The sequence below is a fragment of the Equus asinus genome, chromosome 8 (genome assembly GCF_041296235.1).
Source record: "Equus asinus isolate D_3611 breed Donkey chromosome 8, EquAss-T2T_v2, whole genome shotgun sequence".
Lineage (NCBI taxonomy): Eukaryota > Metazoa > Chordata > Mammalia > Perissodactyla > Equidae > Equus > Equus asinus.
Genome location: NC_091797.1, coordinates 7,351,544 through 7,373,237, shown reverse-complemented (window position 1 = coordinate 7,373,237; position 21,694 = coordinate 7,351,544). Strand labels below are relative to the sequence as shown.

At 39.9% G+C, this 21,694-nt stretch overlaps 1 protein-coding gene across 1 annotated transcript in view; it reads right to left on the bottom strand.

Moving 5' to 3' along the window:
- The window catches only part of LOC106842352 (protein eyes shut homolog), a 1,064,587-nt gene that overhangs the window by 115,890 nt on the left and 927,003 nt on the right, over positions 1-21,694 (bottom strand). The window contains exon 27 of the mRNA XM_070516721.1: positions 3,660-3,832. Coding sequence (XP_070372822.1) covers positions 3,660-3,832 — 173 coding nt within the window. The remainder of the gene's footprint in view (positions 1-3,659; positions 3,833-21,694) is intronic.

The following is a 21,694-nucleotide window of genomic DNA, read 5'->3' as shown; positions in this document are numbered from 1 at the left end:
ATGACTTGGGGCACCACCTGTATTAGTTGGTAGCGTAGAGAAAGCATTTGATGGCTGCTTGATGCAAACATGGCTCCTGGAGGGAGTTGACACCGGAGTGGGCATTTTTTGATTGTTCCGGAATATTGATATGTTAAGCTCTCCTTCCTTGAACCCTACCTTCTCTGACATCATTGCCTGAGTTGCCTTGAGGGCTGGCACTCCTGCCTCTCTGGAAGGCAATCTGAAATGTGGGAAAACTAATGTCCAGAGGGGCAACCCTCAATCAAAGAGGACCGTGAGTCAATGGTTAGGGATTCTCTCTTGGGCGGACAATTCTCAGACTCATTCTATACATTTCCTCACAAGATCAGACAATTCTGAGACTCACTTTAGACAGCTCATCGTAAAGTCTCAGTAGAATAAGGTACCATTGCCCATGGTGATGGTCAACTCCATAATGGGCCTTTGTATTGACTTTCTCTCCTCCCCATTTTATTCTCTCTAGGTCTTCACGCCTCTCATTTCCTGGGATTGTTTCCAAAATACACCACTTGAATGCAGTTCTTTACTCAGGTTCTGCTTTGATGGGGAACCAAGGCTAAGACAACACCACATCATGGAAGGAGCAATATTTATGGGCTGAAAGATGATAGTGGTGTTTATTTGGGGATGGTATTGGTATTCAATATGACTTTCTCTCCTCCGTCATTTTTATTTATTTATTTATTTATTTATTTATTTATTTATTTATTTATTTATTTGAGGAAGATTAGCCCTGAGCTAACATCTGCTGCCAATCCTCCTCTTTTTGCTGAGGAAGACTGGCTCTGAGCTAACATCCGTGCTTATCTTCCTCTGCTTTATATGTAGGATGCCTACCACAGCATGGCTTGCTAAGCAGTGTCATGTCCACACCTGGGATCTGAACTGGTGAACCCTGCGCTGCCGAAGTGGAACGTGTGAACTTAACCGCTGTGCCACCATGCCGGCCCCTCCTCTGTCATTTGTAGATCCACCAATATTTAGATCCCTAACTATTGGAATCCTGGAGGGCTTGGTCCTCAGCCCTCTTCTTTATCTACTTTTTCTCCTTAGATGAACTCCAATTCTATAGTTTTAGCCACTATCTCTATTCTCGAAATTGTATCTTTAGTCCTGACCTCTCCCCTAAGCACTGGCATCATTTATCCAATTGCTTATCATATCTTCTCCATCTGGATATCTAACAGCAATATTTTCCTTTATCTGTACAAAACAAAACTCTGTTTAATTCCCAATAATGCCCCATAAAAACCCTGTTATGCCCCTAATCTTCCTCATGGCACCACCATCCACCTACAGTTCAAACTGATAAACCAAAGAAGTCTAGATATTGTTCTTGATCAGCCCTTTTCCAACACTTGCCAGCAAGTTGCCTGTTCTATCTCCAGAACAGATCTCAAATCCATACGCTTACTCCCCCTCCACTGCCGTCATCCTTCTCTTAGGCATAATTATCTTTTGTCAGGATCACTGACAAAAGTCTATCTCTACACTGCAGTCAGAAGTTTAAACAAACACATATAAACGAATCACCTCTTTAAAACCTCCCAGTGGATTCCTAAGGCACCTAGAAACAAGTCTAAAATCTTCCCATGTTCCCAAGGCCGTATAGGGTCTAGGCACTGCCTATGTCAGATAGGCTTTTCTTCCATGAACCCTTATGCTCCAGCCATAGCAGCACCTTTTCATTCTCCAAGCGCAGTCTCTCTGTCTCTTCAGGGTCTTCCATTTTCTGAACCTTCTCTGTCTGGATGGTTTTTCCAGCTTTTCGTATGGTGTCCTCCTTATTCTTTCGGCCTTGGCATGAATCTCTCCTCTTCTGGAGTCGTTCCTGTGATAAGCTCCAGTCTAGAATGGTGCCTCTGCCCGAGTTTTTCTCCAACACTCTTGTTCCTTCGTACTTCTTTTCATAAACTTTATATTGTGTCTTGAGCCATTTTTATTTCCTCAATTAGAAGATAATCTCTATGAAGGCAGGCATCTCAAATGGATCTGTCACCTTTGTGGAACATATTAATGATAGGCTAATTATTTGGAGAAATTCCTCTGGATGGGTCCATGTCGGAATTTCTTCTTACCTACACTGCAGCAAAGACCCTAATAAAATTTGTCTAATATTTTCTGTCTCAAAATTCCATAAATCTGGGGCTGGCCCCATGGCCGAGTGGTTAAGTTCGTGCGCTCTGCTGCAGGCGGCCCAGTGTTTCGTTGGTTCGAACCCTGGGCGCGGACATGGCACTGCTCATCAAAGCATGCTGAGGCAGCGTCCCACATACCACAACTAGAAGGACCCACAACGAAGAATATACAACTATGTACCGGGCGGCTTTGGGGAGAAAAAGGAAAACAAATAAAATCTTTAAAAAAAAAAAATCCATAAATCTGTACATCTTTGGAACCCTAAAGAGTCCAAGAGATGGGACTAAACAATGATCTTTTCATAAATACGTGAAGACATTCTTATAAATCTTCATTTCTTATTTCATATGGTCAGACATTTTCAAGTAGAAAGCAAAACTGATGATTCATCCCTTAGTAATCAAATTTATTGTGATCAATTACATTTTTCAATAGCTTTTATCTAAAATAGAATGATTATATCAAAGAAGCGTGATGTTTTTATAGGAAAGGACAAGACTTCAATCCATCCAGTTTATGATGCTTTTGCTTCTTTTAAAAATGACTTGGCTAACTTCTCACATAACCCTGCCACTCACAGAATGAAATTCATAGGACTTCTTAATTTCCCCTTTTCCAGCTGCAAATACATCCATTGTCTTGATAGCCTTAGAGAGTGCATATCAAAAACTTCAACACTTTTTAGTCACAGAGTCTTCTCTCTTCTAGATCCAATTTTCCTACTTGTTACATCAGGTGTGGGGCCCCCGCTCGTTGATGAGTCAGCACAGGTGGGTCTGCTTGTTTCCTTTTGTTCCCCTGGGGCGTAGGGCCCTGTGCTCATCTGGTATCCTTATTCTAAAATCTGGTAACAAACACCTCCAGTGCCAAAGGGGTGAATTATTGCTGAAAATATTTACAGACATACTTATATCTGTATATCAAAGCCAACATTACACTCCTAGGCAATTTGCTTCTTAAAGCAATCTTCCATTACAGCCTCTTGTACCTTTTTTACCTTAGGGTGTCCACATACTGGATTTTCCAAAGGAGAGACACATGGCTATTATTTGTGATTTTGTTTCTTGGCATATAATAACTGTGTCAAGGGTTTTGTTATCTTTAAGCAAAAACAACTAGTCTACAATGCAAAGATTTGTTAATATTACATCCTATCTTTGCTGAAACGACAAAAAACAGTTTGATTTTCCGCGTTGCTCCTGATTTTCCTCATCACTCTTTGAGCTTGAGAATGACTTTGAGATTTTATAACAGATTTTCTGTAGTCTAACCTCAGGGAAAGCTCATTACCTCCTTTGTAATTACTTGATGGGTATGAGAAATACCTGCTCAGTGATCGGTCTCATTAATGGGTCTCGTCTGAACTGACTCGAAGAGAACCAAGAAAACGATCTGACGTATTTGATCAGTCAAGTGTGCTGTGTTCCTCTGAGTGACCGCTCTGCCCTCCATCTCATTCTGCCTCTGCTTCATGCTTAACAGTCAGATGCTCTTACCGTCAGCGCAGAGGACTCCAGACCTCCCATACGGGCAGAGGCAGACAATCTCTGTTCCGGACTTAGGGACACAGGTGGCTCCGTTTCCACATGGGTTGTTTTCACAAGTTGCAAACTGGCACAACTTGCCTGAGGACAGCCTGGGACACTCACAAAACCAGTTTTCACTATCACTGAGAAGGAAAAAGGAATTATAAAATCAATCAGAAACAACTGATCTTTTATAGGCGCATATCCACGCATGCACACACGTATAAACAAAATTATCATTGCATCTTGTCCAATAAGTGGAGTTTTTTCTTCTCCCTCTCTCTCTCTGTGTTTTTCAACTTTCAAGTATTTGTAGCTGTGTACTCAACATTGAGAACAGATTAACAGCTTTATAGACTGCCTGAAGCCATGAATTCTGTTTTAAGCCATCTATTTTTATTTTCGATTTATCTCATCTTTTATTTCACACTAGGTGCCTTTTCAGGATTTCATTATATATGTGTGGCACTGCCTCCGTGAGAGGCTTCAAATGTCGATTAGATAAAACCGTCTTAGGCTCAGAGCTCAGAGGAGACTTTCAAGCTGGTGATAAGCTTCCTGAGCTGAGGACCCAGTCCTGCAAGAGCCGCCCTTGTGGTAATTCTGAAAAGAGGGCACAGTGGGAGCTGTAATGAGTGCACAACTCTCCGGCTTAAAATCTGGTCTGGTGGCCCCAGGCTGAGAGTGGCTGTGAAAGCAGAGCTCAGGAGGAAGGCTCCTCTCACCTGCTGGAGCAGCTTTCTCCAGGGGACAAGGGACATGGGACGGTGGCTTCTACTTTCACTGCATCCTTTCCCCCCCTTTTAAGGAACAGTAGGTTCAGTTTTCCTTTGCCGACCCACCCGTCCACCATTCTCAGCCCAGATGACTGGGAAGGGCAAACAGATTCTTGATGTCAATCAAGTGGTATGGATACAGGCTGACTGGCTTTCTCTGCTGGGATTGGTAAACTGGTAGCTGCTGGTAGCATGTGCCTATCCAGAAGGGAGAGCCTGGCTGAGGATAAATAAGTAACACCTAGCAAAGCAAATATAAGATAGATAATTGATCATATCATTTGGGTACCATATCCCACCATTACTCTACAGTTATATGAACCAATATATTTTAACCATCTTCTTATTTTTTAACCCAGTTTGAGTTGGGGTTTTGTCACTTGCAGTTAAATGAATTCCACCTATTATTGATGCCCTTTCCTTCCTTTTTTTCTTTCTCCTTGTTCCTTAGTCCACACACTTTGCCACTTCTAGATCTTTAAGGTTTTTTTTTTTGTCCTGCTTACATCTTATCTTCCAAACATGATGGTTAGCTCTTAAGAGTAGGTGCCAGAACCATCTCGAAAATAAGCAAGCTGGCATATATTTTGTCTCCTTGACTCAGCCTCCCAATCTAGTCATAGATCTTGTCCATACAATGGAATTGTTCTCTTGTCCCTCTCATCTTTCTTGTGTCTTGGCCCCTTCCTTACATCTTTTAATCCCCTTAATCCAAAATAAATTTGCTTGCAGGAAAGTATCAGCTTCTTTCATACTAGTGAATATCTGACTTTGAAATCTGAAGAGGTTTGCTTTTCTAACAATGTCTATTCTTTTATATTAATTTTCTCTGTTAACAGATGAAACACCATGCAGAAAGTTCATGTAGCAGAGAGCAGGCAAAGCTAGCTTTGGTGAGGTGTGAGGCTTTCAGACCCTCAGATTTTGCCAACACATAGGTGATCCTGTAAGTGCTCAGCCATTTAGTCCTTTTATAACTTTCATGGCAACCTGCATAGTGCTTTACACATAGGAGACAGATATAGAATCTTATAGATTTTCAGAGTTGGGAAAAAATTAATTAAAGGTTAATGTCGCTAAAATGGTTATAAAGCACCCTAAACAAACTCTTCTGCTTCTGGGCCACAAAACAAAGTTCTGAGAAGGGTTGAGTGATGCTGTTCCTTCTTGTCTGAGGATAGTGGAAAGCACGGCCAGGCCACCTGGCAGCTACAGTGATACTTTCTGGTGTGACTTAAAGTGTTAGTTAGGAACTTAATGCTGTTTGGAGCCCTGGAGACATCCAATGTCACCGTGCCTCCACTCGCCTAACTTGGAGTTGTAAGCTCAATGCTAAGCATCTGTGTTCACAGATAAAGTCTAGGAGTGTTCCACTCTTGAAAGCTGCATTCTGGAAGGACCAAATTATCGTTTTTATCGTAAAGGAGAATGCCACATATATGGATGTCAAAGGAATCTAAATATCGATGGAATTAAGTGCCTTTGTGATATAGACCTAACCGGATTTGAAATGCAGGAAAGATACTTTTATGTTGAAAACCAAGGAAAGCACTCATTTTAATCACGTCCTATTGATAAATCAAGGCTCATTTCCTTTTTGCTTTCTTCAGGTGTTGGGAGAAGTTGGTGCATAAAGTCATGCAGAGATGATAGTTGTTTGCATCTCTGCATCAGCAGGCAGCTAGAGCAGAGACAGAAACAGACATTTTATAGAAAAGATTCCATGAAAGGGGAAAATCGCCTTATCTGGCTCCCTCTGGCTCATCTTGATATGCCATTAGCCCTTATTAGGAAGAGTTAGCTTTAACCAGCTGAACCTTGCCAGGTGATGGTGCTCTGTACACTTCACCTCAAACTGTAGCTTCAAGCTCCAAAACATTTCCTGGAAGGCAAGATCTTTCCTTAATAGTTTTAATAAAATCAATCTTTAATAAATCAATGTACCAACTGTGTTACACTCAGACCTAAAAGTTTCTCCTATTCCGATCTTGCCAAAGGTCCCATTACTAAATCCCAATTTATTAAAGTCTTGCAAGTCGGCTGTTTTTGCTGTCACATAACTCACTTTGACTTCTCCACATCCCTAAGCGAATGGCAGTGTCGACCAGGAATGGGAGTGCTCTGATGTCGAAGGACCTTCTGTAATGGGACTTTCGGAAACCATGCTTAAAACGTCACCCTCCTTTGCCCAGTTTAAATGTCATAACATTGCTGTGAATTTATTTGGCACTGTTTAATTATTATGGAAAAATATATTCAAATGGAATATATATATTTTTTTCCCTTTGAGAAAGTTTAGAAATTCTTACCATTTGCAGACCTGCAAGCCATATGGAAAATTGTTCTGCAAATCTTCCTCTGAGGAAGTCAGGGCATTATTCTGAATTGAAAGTAGGTTTGAGAAAGAACCCAGATAGCAGGGAAGTTTTAACCTGTACTCCAGAACACCATATTTATTGCCAACTGCTGTGAGCCAGGATTTGCCGTGCATTGACATCAAGGACGGAGCCAGGTGCCATGGGATAAGTAAGACTGGCTTCTGCTCTTGTTGGAGGAGACAGCGTTAGTGCATGAGCTAACCTCTGTGAGGCACAGCATGGGTATGCGACAAGGAAATTTAGATGGTCGCAAGCATTTTAAGGCCTTAGCTCTGTGATATGTGGATTCAGATGTCAGTGTGGACTGGTAGCACAGAATGTCATGAGAAAAATCTCTCATATGGCTTCTAAAATGCAGATTCTGGGGCTCCCCTTGACCCCCTGAGATTCTGATTTAGGAGCCTGGAGAGAGACCCACGATTTTAAAAATGTCATCAGGTGTTCCTCTTGCATAGTCTACTTTGAGCCTAAGCCAGCTCCCCTGAGACAAATTTTCTCTCCAGAGTAAAAGCTGGGTGGTCATTAGTTACCACTGTGTTCTCAGCAAGACACCAGGGCATTATAATTTTATTTCTCTTTTTGGGCTACATTTTGACTTTTGACTAACCTCTATCTGAAAACATGGTATTTATTCATCAAAGTACAAAGATTAGAGAGGTTTTATTTCACTAGTGCTATTCACAGTCTATTGCATGTACATTACACTTAACAACAACACAAAGTAGGAAAAAACACAGTCATTTTAAAGCTTATTAAAAAAATGCCACTTACCTAAGTGTATGCAAACAGCTGCATATTTTGGCACTCTAACAGCTACAGTGTGTTTGATTACAAGTCACAATATGGTTAGCACATCAAATGACTGTCATTAAGTTTCCACAGGTATTAAAAACTATCCTTAGAAAATTTAGCTGATTAAAAAAATCAAAGATGCTGACTTGAAAAGGATGCCTCTTATTTACATCACGCAGCCAGATGCCTGAAAACCTTTTAGAACTAAAAGGACTCCTGCATGTATTAACTTAAAAAAATAAATAACTCTTTCTGCACTCTTTGGATCTAATGGGTCATTAGCAGATTTCAAAGTTGACCACCCACAGTGTGAAGAGGGGGCGAGTTCCCACAGGAAAGTGCAGAAATGAATCCTATGAACAATGTCTCCAGACATCTCTAAAAAACACAATGACTACTGGCAGAAATAACCCATCTCCTTGTATAGGCTCTTCTATTTATAGCACTGCGGCACAGGCGTGAGGAAGGATGCAAATGAGATCCCACCCCAAGAAGCTGAGCTTCCGGTGGAGGCATCATTCTGTTTTCAGGGATTTCCCAGCACCACAGAGGGGTCTGCGGCCGGCAAAGCAGCACCTCCTCCGCTCCTCACAATCTCCCTTAAAATTTGAACTCCTTTTAGTTGGATTGTCAGCTGTGTGTGTGGAGACCCGGTGCGCCAGCAGCACGGATAGTTTTCCTTTGTCTCTAAGACACAGCTGCCGGAAAGGATGTTATTTCTTGCAGTAAGGCACACCTTCATATTTGACACTTTTCATTTTTAACTTTTTCTCTTTAAAAGTAGCCAAACATGAAAATAATAGAGAAAAATTGCAAAACCAAAATCAGCTTAAGGTGATCTAGAAAGTGAACTCGGAGAAACACAGTCTATATAAAATACCCATCAACAGAGAACTCAGGGGAAATGTCTTCCTGTTTCAGGAGCTTTCTTCTTTATCTGAAGAGATATTACTAAAGGCAGATATGAAGAAGATGACAAAGGATAAGAGCAATAGTGAAAGTGATAGGCTCACGTGATGAAATGTGACATAAAACAGAGATAATTTACAAACAATATAAACATATTTTTGTTTCTTCTTGTTCAAGAATCTGCCCAATTCAATCTTGCGTTTATTTTGTGAAGAAAAACTGAATTTATGTTGTGATCTCTCTCTCTCTCCCCAAGCCATGGTTCCTTTGTGAAAAGGTCTTCATTGGTAAAGAAAGATCATCACACATTTCCTTCGCAGCAACAAATATCGTTTCCATTTCTTTGCCTTGTGACCCACTAGTCCTTATGAAATGGAGTTTAAAGCTGTACTTCCAAGGGAGGATCCTCAGAAAATATCAAACCCAGAACAGGGAGCTAACATGGTGAAAGTGGCCATAATCTAAATAAGGTAAATGAGATGCCCATGAGAATGCGCCTAGCAACAGTACTTGGCATCGTCAGCTGCTTGTTACATGTTAGGGAAAGGAGGTGGGCATAGATTAAACTTAGAATTAGTTGAATCCGAATTAGTTAATGGTGGGATAAGAGCAATAGAACAGAATCTGGTACAAAGAGAAGTGGGCTGGGAAGGGAGGCAGAAGTGGAGGGTACTGGTGGATGAGAAAATGAAATGATGCATTGATAACTGTAGAATGAATGCATCATCTCAATGTCTAAAATCACCTCCCCCAATTAAAAAAAAATCTCAGGGTCTTAAGATTAGACTTTGTGCCCAAGCAACAATCAGCCAGTCTCTGGTCCCCTGCACTGTAAGGGCAATTTGGGCAGCATTTAATAGAACAGAAGGAGTAATGCAGCGCTGATGGAGCACGGAGGTCTCAGATAATTTCCTGTACAGATAAGGTGGCTATCTGGAGGCTATTTAAGGCTAGAAGAGTTGGTATAAGCTTTTAAAATGCTATTTTAACTCCTACTAAAAAGGAACAAAAAATTCTCTTGAATTATTTAAGCCAACAAAGTGCTGTTTCCCCCAGCCCCTGGACCTCAGCAATGTTCACATACACGCAATTTCCACTCAGCTGTTCCCACGGTGAATTCAACTGCAGTCAGGGAGGTGGAGACACGGCACACAATGTTGATGGTTGTTCTTTTCTGATACTAAGAACTATTTACAGAAATTGCTGTGGGGGGAAATTTATTCCTTACAAACATAAGGAATAGTAAATTGCAATAGTTAATAGTCAAGCTACACATTTATGAACACTGAAACATTCTTTATGAGCATTGCTACATTCCTGCACGGCAGGAATTCCTGCAACAAGAAACCTATTTTTTTTCCAATTTCTCATTCCAAGTCCTTCCTTTTGTCAAGTCTTTATGCTCTAATTTGGGGTTGGGAAAAAGCAAGAAATTGAGAGGATTTCCTGCTTTTAAATATGTTGATTCATCAGGCTTGCTCTCAAACTATAGTTTGTGTCTGCCACTTAGGACAAGAGGTGACATCTGGAACTGCCCCAAATCTCCTTATCCAGAGTCAGTGTCTTGAACAACATAGACCAGAGATTATCGACTAGCAAGATATTTAATGGCTACCCTTTGAACCACGTGGTATATTTAGCTTATATTTCTGAGGTCCGGATACAAAGTTTGGCACACAATTAGAAGGAACAATATCAAATTTGTCACTCAATATTTAATCCCCCCAAAAATGAAAAAAAAAATCTATCCCCTGGACAAGAGATTATTTCTTCAGTCTCAAACCCAGTTCAGATCTTCATCTCATGCAGCTTCCGCCTGATAGCATATCCTACACATTTATCTTTGTCCAGATAACATTCCCAACGCATTTGGCAAAATGTTTCCATTCATTTTGGCTTTGACTCATTTCCTCTGTCTATAAAATGGTTCAGATATTTCCCAATCTCTAAGCCCTGTGTCCCACGCTCACGGGAGACAACTTCATTTCCTATTCTATAGATAAAATTGCAGTCATCAACATCAGCCCTCAACTTCCCACATCATCTCTTCCTGCACTTATTTCTCCAACCTTCTTTCCTTTTACTACATTGAAGGGTTTTGGGCAGAGAAATAATCACATTGTGTTTTAGAATTATCATTCTGGGGCTACAGCGTGGAAAATACACTGAGAGAAGAAGGGGTTTCTTTTCCTACTTCTGATGTCCTTTCCTCTTCTTACTCCTGTTGGGGGCGTGTGCAGGGAATCCAGCGGTGCTCACCCTCAGCAAGTTTCAGCAGCACCTCCTCAGGTGAATTCCCAGCAAGAGTGTTCAGCCCATGCCCCAGCTGGCTTCCCGCTAGACTCAGGTGTCCCAGTGGGCAGATTTCCAGCAAATTTCAGCAGTACCCCTAAGTGGCTTTCCAGGGAGTTCTGCTGGCTCTGTGGTGGGTGGTTTTTCACAGAGATTCACAGGCTCCCATTGGAAGAAATTCTTGTAAGTTCAGAGGCAGCCCTGTGGCTGGTTTCTCAGTGAGGTCCCTAGCAGCCCAGAGGACCACCTACCAGTAAGTTTCAGCAGCCCCCCAGCAGGTGACTTCCTAGTACGTTTCTTCAGCACTCAGTGGATAGCTTCCTCTTTCCCAATTCTGGCCTGTGGCACCTCAGTGAACTTTTCTACATCCAATGACCACCCACTCTCTAAGGTGGCTTAAACACCAGACGATATGTGTGTGTGTGTTCCAAATTTGTTCCCTCCTTGAGTGTTATTCCTCAGCCCCAGAAGTAAAGATTGCTCCCTACATTCACTATACCTAAAGTCTTTAATATACTCTACCTTTTAGGAGTTAATCTTCTGTTACTAGTTGATAATTCTTCATATTAAACTTTCCTAAGTTGCTATGTGGCTTCTGTCTCTGACTGGACACAGAGAAGCCAGTTGGGAGGAGGTTATTAAAGAAATCCAAGTGGAAGTGTAGATAGTCACTATTTGCAGATGACATGATTTTATATATAGGAAATCCTAAAGAAGCCAGCAAAAAACTCCTAGAAATAATAAACAAATACAGCAAAGTTGCAGGGTAAAAAATCAACATAAAAATTAGATGCATTTCTATACACTAACAACGGAATAGCAGAAAGAGAAATCAAGAATACAATCCCAACAAAAAGAATAAAATACCGAGGAAGAAATTTAACCAAAGAGGTGAAAGACCTGTACACTGAAAACTACAAAATGCTGAAAGAAATAGAAGAAGGCACACACAAAAAATGGAAAGATATTCCATGCTCATGGATTGGAAGAATTAATATAGTTAAAATGTCCACACTTCCTAAAGTGATCTATAGATTGAGTGCAATCCCTATGAAAGTCCCAAGGATATTTTTCACAGAAGTAGAACAAAGAATCCTAAAATTTGTATGGAACAACATAAGTCCCTGAATAGCCAAAGCCATCCTGAGAAAAAAGAACAAAGTTGGAGGTATCACATTCCCTGAATTCAAAATATACAAAGCTACAGTAATCAAAACAGCATGGTACTGGCACAAAAACAGAAACACAGATGAATGGAATGGAATTGAGAGCTCAGAAATAAACCCACACATCTTCGGACAGCTAATTTTCGACAAGGGAGCCAAGAACATAATATAGTGAGAGGAAAGTCTCCTCAATAAATGGTGTCGGGAAAACTGGACAGCCACATGCAAAAGAAGGAAAGCAGACCATTTTCTTACATCATACACAAAAATTAACTCAAAATGGATTAAAGACTCGAATATAAGGGCTGAAACCATAAAACTTCTAGAAGAAAACACAGGCAGTGTCTTTGACATTGGTCCTACCAATATCTTTCTGAATATCATGTCTCCTCAGGCAAGGGAAACAAAAGGAAAAATAAACAAATGGGACCACATCAAACTGAAAAGCTTCTGCCTCTGCAAACCATATATCTGATAAGGGCTTAATATCAAAAACATAGAACTCATACAACTCAAGTTAGAACGACAAACAACTCAATCAAAAAATGGGCAGAGGATCTGAACAGATGTTTTTCCAAAGAAGATATACAGATGGCCAGCAGGCACATGAAAAGATGTTCAACATCACTAATTATTAGGGAAATGCAAATCAAAACTACAATGAGATATCATCTCACTCCCATCATAATGGCTGTAATTAACAAGGTAGGAAATAACAAGTGTTAGAGAGGATGTGGAGAAAAGGGAACCCTTGTACACTGCTGGTGGGAATCCAAACTGGTGCAGCCACTGTGGAAAACAGTATGGAGATCTCTCAAAAAATTAAAAATAGAAATACCATATGATCCAGCTATTCTACTTCTGGATATTTATCCAAAGAACATGAAAACATTAATTCAAAAAGATACATGCACCCCTATGTTCATTGTAGCATTATTCACAATAGCCAAGACTTGGAAGCAACCTAGGTGCCCTTCAATGGATGAATGGATAAAGAAGAGATGGTATATATACATATATATGCAATGGGATATTACGCAGCCATAAAAAAAGATGAAATCTTGCCTTTTATGACAACATGGATGAACATTGAGGTCATTATGCTAAGTGAAATAAGTCAGATACTCAAAGTCAAATACCCTATGATCTCACTCACATGTGGAAGGTAAAAAATGACCACAACAAACAAACACACAGATATAGAGAACAAATAGGTTATGGTTACCAGAGGGGAAGGGGGGAGGGGGCGGAAGGGGGGAGGGGGCGGGAGGGAGGAGTTAAGGGGCACATGTGTATGGTGATGGATGGCAGTTAGACCTTTGGTGGTGAACATGGAGTAGTTGTGGAGGACTGGAATTGGCCACCCCAAGATATGTCTCCTTGGCATGAGGATTATTTTGGGCTGGTTACTTTTAAAAACTGCAAACATGAGAAACTCTGAAAAGCAGAAACGCTTTGTAAGAGATATTTACATTTGTAAAGGAAATCTCCATCTGTAAAGGTGTCTCCCTCTCTGTACAGGAAGAAGGAGGGATGAGCTTATCTCTAGAAACTCTTATCCAAGTGGAAGGCAGGGACTTAAATCTGCATAATAATCTTACTCTTGTTTACTGTGCTCCCATAACTGACTCCCCCCACTGCCAACATTCTCCTTTTGTCTTTTAGCTGAAGGTGGTATCTAAGGTGAGAACTTCCGCCATTTTGGCAAGTTGCTCAGTTTGCCTCAGCCTCTCCCATGTATACATGTTATAAAGCTTTGTTTAATTTTCTTCTATTGTTCTGTCTCATGTGAATTTAATTTGATGTCCGGCCAGAGGGACCCAGAGCAGGTAGGGGAAATGTCTTCCTCCTCTACATAGTCTACACAGAAATCGAAATATAATGATGTACACCTGAAATTCATATACTGTTGTAAACCAATGTTACCTCAAAAATTAATTAAAAAAAAAGAAGCATAGATAAACCCAATGGAAGTGGGCATGGAGAGAAATGATTCATAGATGCTTAGAGGAAAAATATCTGTCTAACTTGATAATTGGACAACTGAGAAGGTTTTGATGCCATTCTTGGAAGTGAAGAATACAGATTCAGAAAGTAGGCGGGAATATAATGAGGTCATTTTAATACATATATTATTTGAAGCATCCATGGATATCCTAGAGAATATGGTAGGTAGTGTCAAAATAAATTATGAATGTAAAAATAATTTGGTTTTGATTAAAATTAAGAGAACCTATGGATTCCAATGCTAGTTGGTGTTGGGGAAGAGGCAACTGAAGGAAAATGAACTTTGACTCAAATATCTAAAGGATTTAAAGTCCTGGACTGGCCAGTTACCCTATCAAGGAAATAAGAAAGGTTGCACCATTTATCCATTATACCTTTTTTATCAGTGCATGGAAAGATCCTGATGTGTGCAGCAACACGGTATGACAAAGTTCTTTTTAAGGTTAGATGAACACATACTCTTTCTTTTATAGCTACAATTACCATACATGAAATAGCTGTTATTCCTGACGACAATTTGGTTAGCTTCTTGGTGACGGCTGTGAAGATGAAAGCTATGCCCGTGAGGGAGAGTTGACTGAACAGATAGCATTCCAGCTCATTTTCATGCAACTGTTGATGAAGCTGATGCTGATAATTCATTATAAAATGAAACATCTGGGATGTATGCTAAACTGGACACGATGCCACAACTCTAGGAGTAGATGGGGTCGATCCCAAGCAAACTAGGGGAAGGTTGCCCTCTGCTTGGGGTCATAATATTTCCCTTGGCCTGTTGTTATACTGAATGCACTAATTAGACATAAAGAATTCCCGTGTTAATATTAATTCTGAAGTAGGAAGGCTGTGATTTCAACTACTGTATTATCTGGAAACATTTTATTAGGGTTCTAATTTACATGTGTTTAGGGCATGATCTTAGAGTAATATTTTATGTTAAGCTGATAAAGCTGAGACACAAAACTCAGAGGACTGAAAAAAGAGCTCCAGATCGCTCTCTGCTCCCTTTGATACGTGTGCTGCTTTTTCCTTTTTCTTTTTTTCTTTAACCCTGAGAGGGATAATCTGAGTTTTAAATACAAGACACTGAAAATGGCTTCAGGTTTTTTCAATTAAAAGTATAAGTTTTCAACTTATTTGCACTGGAAAAGATCAAATCTCTTCTTGGAATCGGTTGACACGACGTGAGAACAGACCACGCTATTTCTTTGAAAACCTTGTACAATGGCCAGCCTTCATCAAAAGGTGCTTCGGCTGGACGCAACTTCTCAGCTCAGTGACCTTACGGACGGTAAAGGACAGTTTTAAAAGGCATTTATACCTAGTTGACACTTTTTTTGGACACTCTATTAGATGTGACAATTTTCTTTTACATTAAATGGATGAAAATAAAAGGAATAGTCAGTTTTCCCAGCTGTTTCAACAGTTTCCATTAGTTTCTTTCCCTCAATTGCTCTATCAGATGGACTAGATAAGATTTCAGTATTTGGGGGGATCATTGTAAGCCTCTTTTCTAGCAGTTTGTTATCTTTAAAGCTCCAATGATTCACCATAAAATGCGTCTCCATCTGCAGGAAGCAATTCCTAAATTGCTTCATTCCACAAATCCAGAGCTGCGAGGCTCGCTGTAGCACAGAAATAGAACTGGTTTGGAAAAGGATTACCTATTGGGTTCAGAAAACCTTCTTCTGGTACAGGTTATGGCACAGAGCAGCTCTCTGAATGCCAGAGGCAATTTTTATTTTTAATTTTTTAGTAAGAATCCTTTGAAATTTTGTTTCATTGGTTTGAATTATCTCCTGGTTAAAAAGTTTTATTTCCTGGCAAATAACATATATGAGTTATTAGTTGTGGCAAATTTTCCAATCAGTTCAAGCTGGATTAAAATTTTCTATGCAACTTAAAATTGTAATTGAATAGACACATATTTAAATATCTTTTTCTCAGAATTAATTAAATCTTAACTTGAATTCATTTCATTTCAAGTCATCTCTCTCCCTCCCCATCCATGTCACACATATGCAAAATATTAGTCTTCAGCATGGAGAAGTTATTTCTATTGCTCTTAGAGCAGAGCTGAATTTTTGGCATAGATTTTATTTACATGAAAGTGCAAAATGGGTTAGAAAATCTTGATTTATCTTAGTTGTTTTAAATCTAATTAAAGTAAAATAGAAAGCAAATATGCAGGTCAAGGGACAAAGAGTTGTTTGCTCGTCTAATCAAGCATAGGGAGTTGTTGCCGTCCTCAAGACCGAGAGAGCTGGATTATTCCACTGAGGTTTTAAAGACGGGACGCAATTTATCTTAATCCTATGTCAGCATTTTCCTGAAACTGATTCAGCCCTTCACACGAGAAAGAAGAGTCACAGTAGAACTTTTAATTGAAAAATCCTGCAGCTGCTTTCAACCTTGGATATCTACAATCAAGTTTCCTCCTTCTAAAAAAAGAACAAAAAAGAACTAGCTAATCTGTCAGTTGCTGAGGAGTCATTTATTATCAAAAGTATTGTTAATGACTGTCCCAGTTTCCCCAGGAAACTTCTGGGTATGAAGGTGTATCGTAATATATAAAACAGACTGTTTAAGAGATACTCTATTTTATTACACAAGGTGTCACTCAGGTCTCCAATAAATAGCTTCAGACAAATATTTTTCAAGGAAATAACATTTGCCAAATGCAAGGCTGTCACATTGTGTTTGATTTTGCACGAAAGTTCCTGAAGGTATTCTGTAGACCTCCGCGAGGGACACCGGGCAGGCCTTCCACCCTCTACCCGGCCTTGACCACAGCTGCTTTGCTTTTATCTTGAATAATTCATTCATCCACTCACTCAACAAACAGTTACAGATTTCTCTATGCCAGACACTGCTGGGCACCGTCACACTGTGGTGAATAAAATATGTATTGTCCATTTGGTATTGAATTTACAGTCTGAATGGAGAGATGGGAATTAAGCAATGGACTATAAAATTACAAATTATGTTCAGTGGTAAGAAAGAATATCACATGGTGCTGCAGGAGAGGACAGCAGGGGGCTTATTTTAGAAGGTGGTCAGCGGGGGATTTTCGGTGGAATTAATAATTAAACTGAAATATACAACAAGGAGTCAGGCTAGGTGAAGAGTGGGGAGTGTTTCCAACAGTGAACCAAATGTACGAAGGCCAAGATGGGAGAGAGCCTGATGTACTCAAAAGCAGCCATCTTGCCTAGAGTTCAGAACAGGGGAGGGACTTGACCTAGGCTAGATCGTGCAAGGATGTCTCTGACTTTATATCGAAATATACCCGACATTTAACTTAAACATAATCAGTGTGGTTTTCCTCCATCAGTTGATGAAGGCAGTACTCTGTTAAAAATTCCTACTGTACATCGTAACACAGTGATCACCTTCCTTCGTTCAATGTGTTCGGCCAGTCACCAGTCACAACACTCCCTAGCTTTTAAAGCAACGGCTTCCTATTACATTTGGACAAAATCCAATGCTTTCGCCAGAGCCCACGGGGCTGGACTCAATCTGGCTTCTGCTTCCCCCTCTGACTCACCTCTTCCCACCTAATCACTGGGCTCCTGCTTCCCCTGCCCTGGATGTGCCATGTCACATCTCCTCGGCCCAACGGACTCCAGATGCGGCTGCGTTGGACAGTCCCTGGGAACTCAGACTCATCCCACTTGGACAACTTGTCACCACGAGAAGAGTGTAAATCATTTTTGCCTTGGACTCAGGACCTCTCACGGGCCCCTTCTACCACTATGCAAACAGAGCCCAAAAGAGCACGGTCAGTGCTGCAGGCACAGCCTCAGACAGTGGCGGTTGGACGCTGCCGGCAGGCCTTCTGTAGGCTCCTCTGGAGGACGCTGCAGAGCTGAGCCCCATCACCCGAGTGGTGACTGGATAACTTCCCCTTCCATCACCTGTCTCACTGTCCCCAGCCCTTCACTTGCTCCTTGGAACCACCTCCAATAAGTGGCTTGTACCTAAGCCTGTGATACAACCTCTGCTTTTGAGGGGAACCCAAGCTTTGGTCCTAATCTTTCTGTTTTGCAAACCTTCCACATTTCTCCCCGTTTGGGCCCTTTGTGCTCTGCCTGGAGCCTTCTTCCCTTTTGGTAGATCCTTGCTTGGCTGGTACCTTATCATGGTTAAGTTTTAGCCTAAATGTATCTCCTGAGGGAGTCTTTCCTTGAATCTAATGCTGCTCACAGACTGCTCACCTCTCTTCATTGCATTACTTTCAACATGTTTATTACAACTGATCACTTTTGAAATGTTCCTATTTATTTTTTTATTGCTGTATTTGATTACTTATGTACTGTCTGCACCTTGAATGTAGGCTCCAGGAGAGCAGAATCCTTCCAGTGCTACCAGGAGTTGTGTTCTTAGAGCCAGGACGATGGCCAGCATATGTTACCCAATAGACATGTGCTGAAGGAATGAATGAATGAAATTCTATGTGTTTTCAAGGTGAGATAATAAAACATAGAATGTAATATTTTTCTTTTAAGAACATATATGTCAAACAGTCTCCTAAGGTGTTCTTAGTACTAAAGAGATATATGTAAAGTTTCTATCAAGTAAATGGAAAGAGACAAAAATTTCTGAAATTTTAAATGGAGCTTTCTTTTGCTGACAGTTTTCCACTCTTTAGTTTTAGTTTTACTAAAATCTCCTTACACCACAGTGATTACCTTTGAGAGAGAGGAAATCGCCTGGGAGGGAGAGCAAGGGCTCATTCTGGGGTTTCGGAAATGTTATGTATCCTGATCGGGGCTGTGATGACATGGGTTTACGCATATGTAAAAATTCATTGGGAGGTGTACTTGAGATTCACATGCTTTACTGTATGTAAGTTATCCTTAAATATAGACTTAAAAAAAATCTTGACCTAGTTTGGTTCTTGACGAGCAAAATATAAACTGGTTTTGCAATTATTAAGAATGTGAAGGCTTCTTTCATATCAAGCGATTTTTCAGATAGTCCATCACAACCTGATTTTTGAAATCTTAGGTGGTCAATAAAGAATACTTTGGACACATTTTTCCATTTAAGTTATCAAGTACACTTTATTAGCACAGTGAAACATCAATCTATACTGTACCGCATGAATTCCTGGACAGGAGGAGTCTTTCTTTCATGAGGGTATTGTTGTTTTTGAAAATATAACTTATGTTAGTGGAGAGTGAATATTAATTTAAGTTACTTTATCAGCTGTTATTAAAATCATATATCTTAAAGCCCTTAGCATTGCTCCTGTGAAGAAATACTTTATTGGCTATGTGGCACACTTCCATTTTTATTAAATTTGTATTTGGCTGTTCTTTCCATTTGGGTCTCACGCTAAATTACATGGCTAAATTAACACCAATTGAAGTGTAGTTTCCAAATGGAAATCTAATATCCTCCAATATCTTAATCACAAATTATATGTTTCATAAATAGTAATTAAGCTTTTTTTGTGGTGCAGTGGCGATGCACATATTCCATGAGGCACTGAAAGCCTGGGAGTAATTCAAGAGCCCTGGGGCAGACCTCAACTGCTGGCCAAGTAGGCTGCTGCTTTTGTGGTACGGGTTGAGAGGCTGGATGTTCTCCCACCCAAAAATATCTGCCTACTGTCCTGTAACCGCTCCATAAAAATCTATTCTCAGTGCTTTCTTCTTCTTAAGTACAGAACTAAACATTATTTTCTTACTTTAAGGACTGCTTCAATGCCACCTTCTCAATGATACCCATGGCCAGAAGTAATTTCTCTTTTGACACATTGATGCCATTCCCTTATCCATTCAGATATTCAGTAAATATTTTTGAAGTCTTGACATGTGTCAGGTACAGAAGGGCCTTGAGGATGGAAAGACACGACTATATCTTCCAAGATTTTAGTTTAGATTAGTAGTTCTTAACGTTAGTTTTGCATCAGAGTTGCTATCAGAGGTTGTCAAGAATACAGATCTATAGACCCCACCATGGAGCCTCTGGAAGCAGAATTGTGGGCATGGGAACTGGGATGTATATTTTTAACAAGTTCCTAGATAATTATGATGCCCATCTCTGGTGACCTGGTTTCTACCCTTCCACAATATTTCCACTGCAAGAAGCTGATGCACTTTGGGAGTAAAAAGGGAGTCTTTGTATTGAACCGAGTCTCTCCAATTTTTTTAGATGTAGGTATTTGTTATGATTTTACTCATTGGGGGGAATATTCTTCTTCCAATATGAATGGTAGATAGTTAATAGCAAATATTTTTTGCACAAGAAATCAGTGCCTGACAGTCTTTTCAAACTGAGCTGTCTTCAGATGAGACATCTCTTAAATGACATGGCTTCAAGACCTACAAAGGACCTTAAGAATTGGCATCTGAGATTCCTGGTATCTAGAGTAAAACAAGGAAGCTTGATGCTCAGTGCCTCGTGCCATGCCTTGACGTAACAGTGTCTAGATCATCTAATCTGTATGTTTTTTATTGAGCAAAAGAAAACAGCTCTTTATTTACTGGCAGGAGTCATACAAGGATCATCTTAAACCTGTTTTATTTCAAAGAGAATTGAATTTTCCTTTGAGTACACTTCATGGGATTAAAATGACATTTTAAGTTTGTATTTTAAGACATCTTGTCTACAAAACAAGACCTATTCTCCATTTTCTAGGTTAGATAATATGCAATCAAGTCACAATTGGAAATGTCACAGTCTGTACAGACTAAGCAAGAAGAGAAAAAACTGCATATATGGTTGCGCTCTGAAAAAATTTGATATTATTACTTTAGATCGCTGTATTAAATATTTGGAAGGCTCCAGGAGTAAGTAACGTTATGCAAGTTGCAACAGAGCACATTTTCAAAATGATAAACTCTTTAGGGATTTGGTAATAAGGTATAACGACATGATGAGGTGTTAAAGAGATAGCTTCTGCTTTGAATTTTTTGGCCCATTAGCTTTATTGATGTCTTATAATACGTCAATCTATATACTGACCTTTTATTCTGACTGCTACCTTAACTGTACCTATCACACATTTTTGGGTGTTGACTATAAATTATGAAAGGTTGAAAGTGCCCCCAAAAGTGTTAAATCAAATGCTATAAGATTGAGCGTTGACATTTTTCAAAAGTGCAGAAAGTGCAATAGCAAGAGTTTCAGAGTGTTGAATATTATCACAGAAGGAAAGTGAACCTGGGAAAATTAAATCTGAGTGTAGATGGTGAGGTAGCTTTTATATTTGGCACAAAACGTTGTTTTCTTACTTTTCGCTAATGGAATATAGTTAGACATTTAATTGCTTTTATTCTCCTTCAGATCAGACATTGGGAGGGCAGGTAGGTCAGGACACTGTCTGGCTCATTTATTATCATAAAATGCAAATAGTTGACCTATATGATGGAACAAGGGCCCACCAGTGAGACAGCATCTGCAGGCATGAGGATCAGTTACATATTAATGTAAGCTTCAAATATGTAAATACACTTACTTGTTCTAAGGAATTTTAATTACAGTTTTATTTCTTTGTGTTGTGTGTGGAGTATAATGAGAATATACTCAGACCATTAAGTGATCCAGACCAAGGCGACCTTAACTAACGGGGAAATAAAAGGTACTTTTGTTGGCTTTTGAAAAAAGAACAGAGGGGTTTAGCATAAATATTTGAGGATATATCCTATTTAAAATTTAGATAACATCTTTTTGCT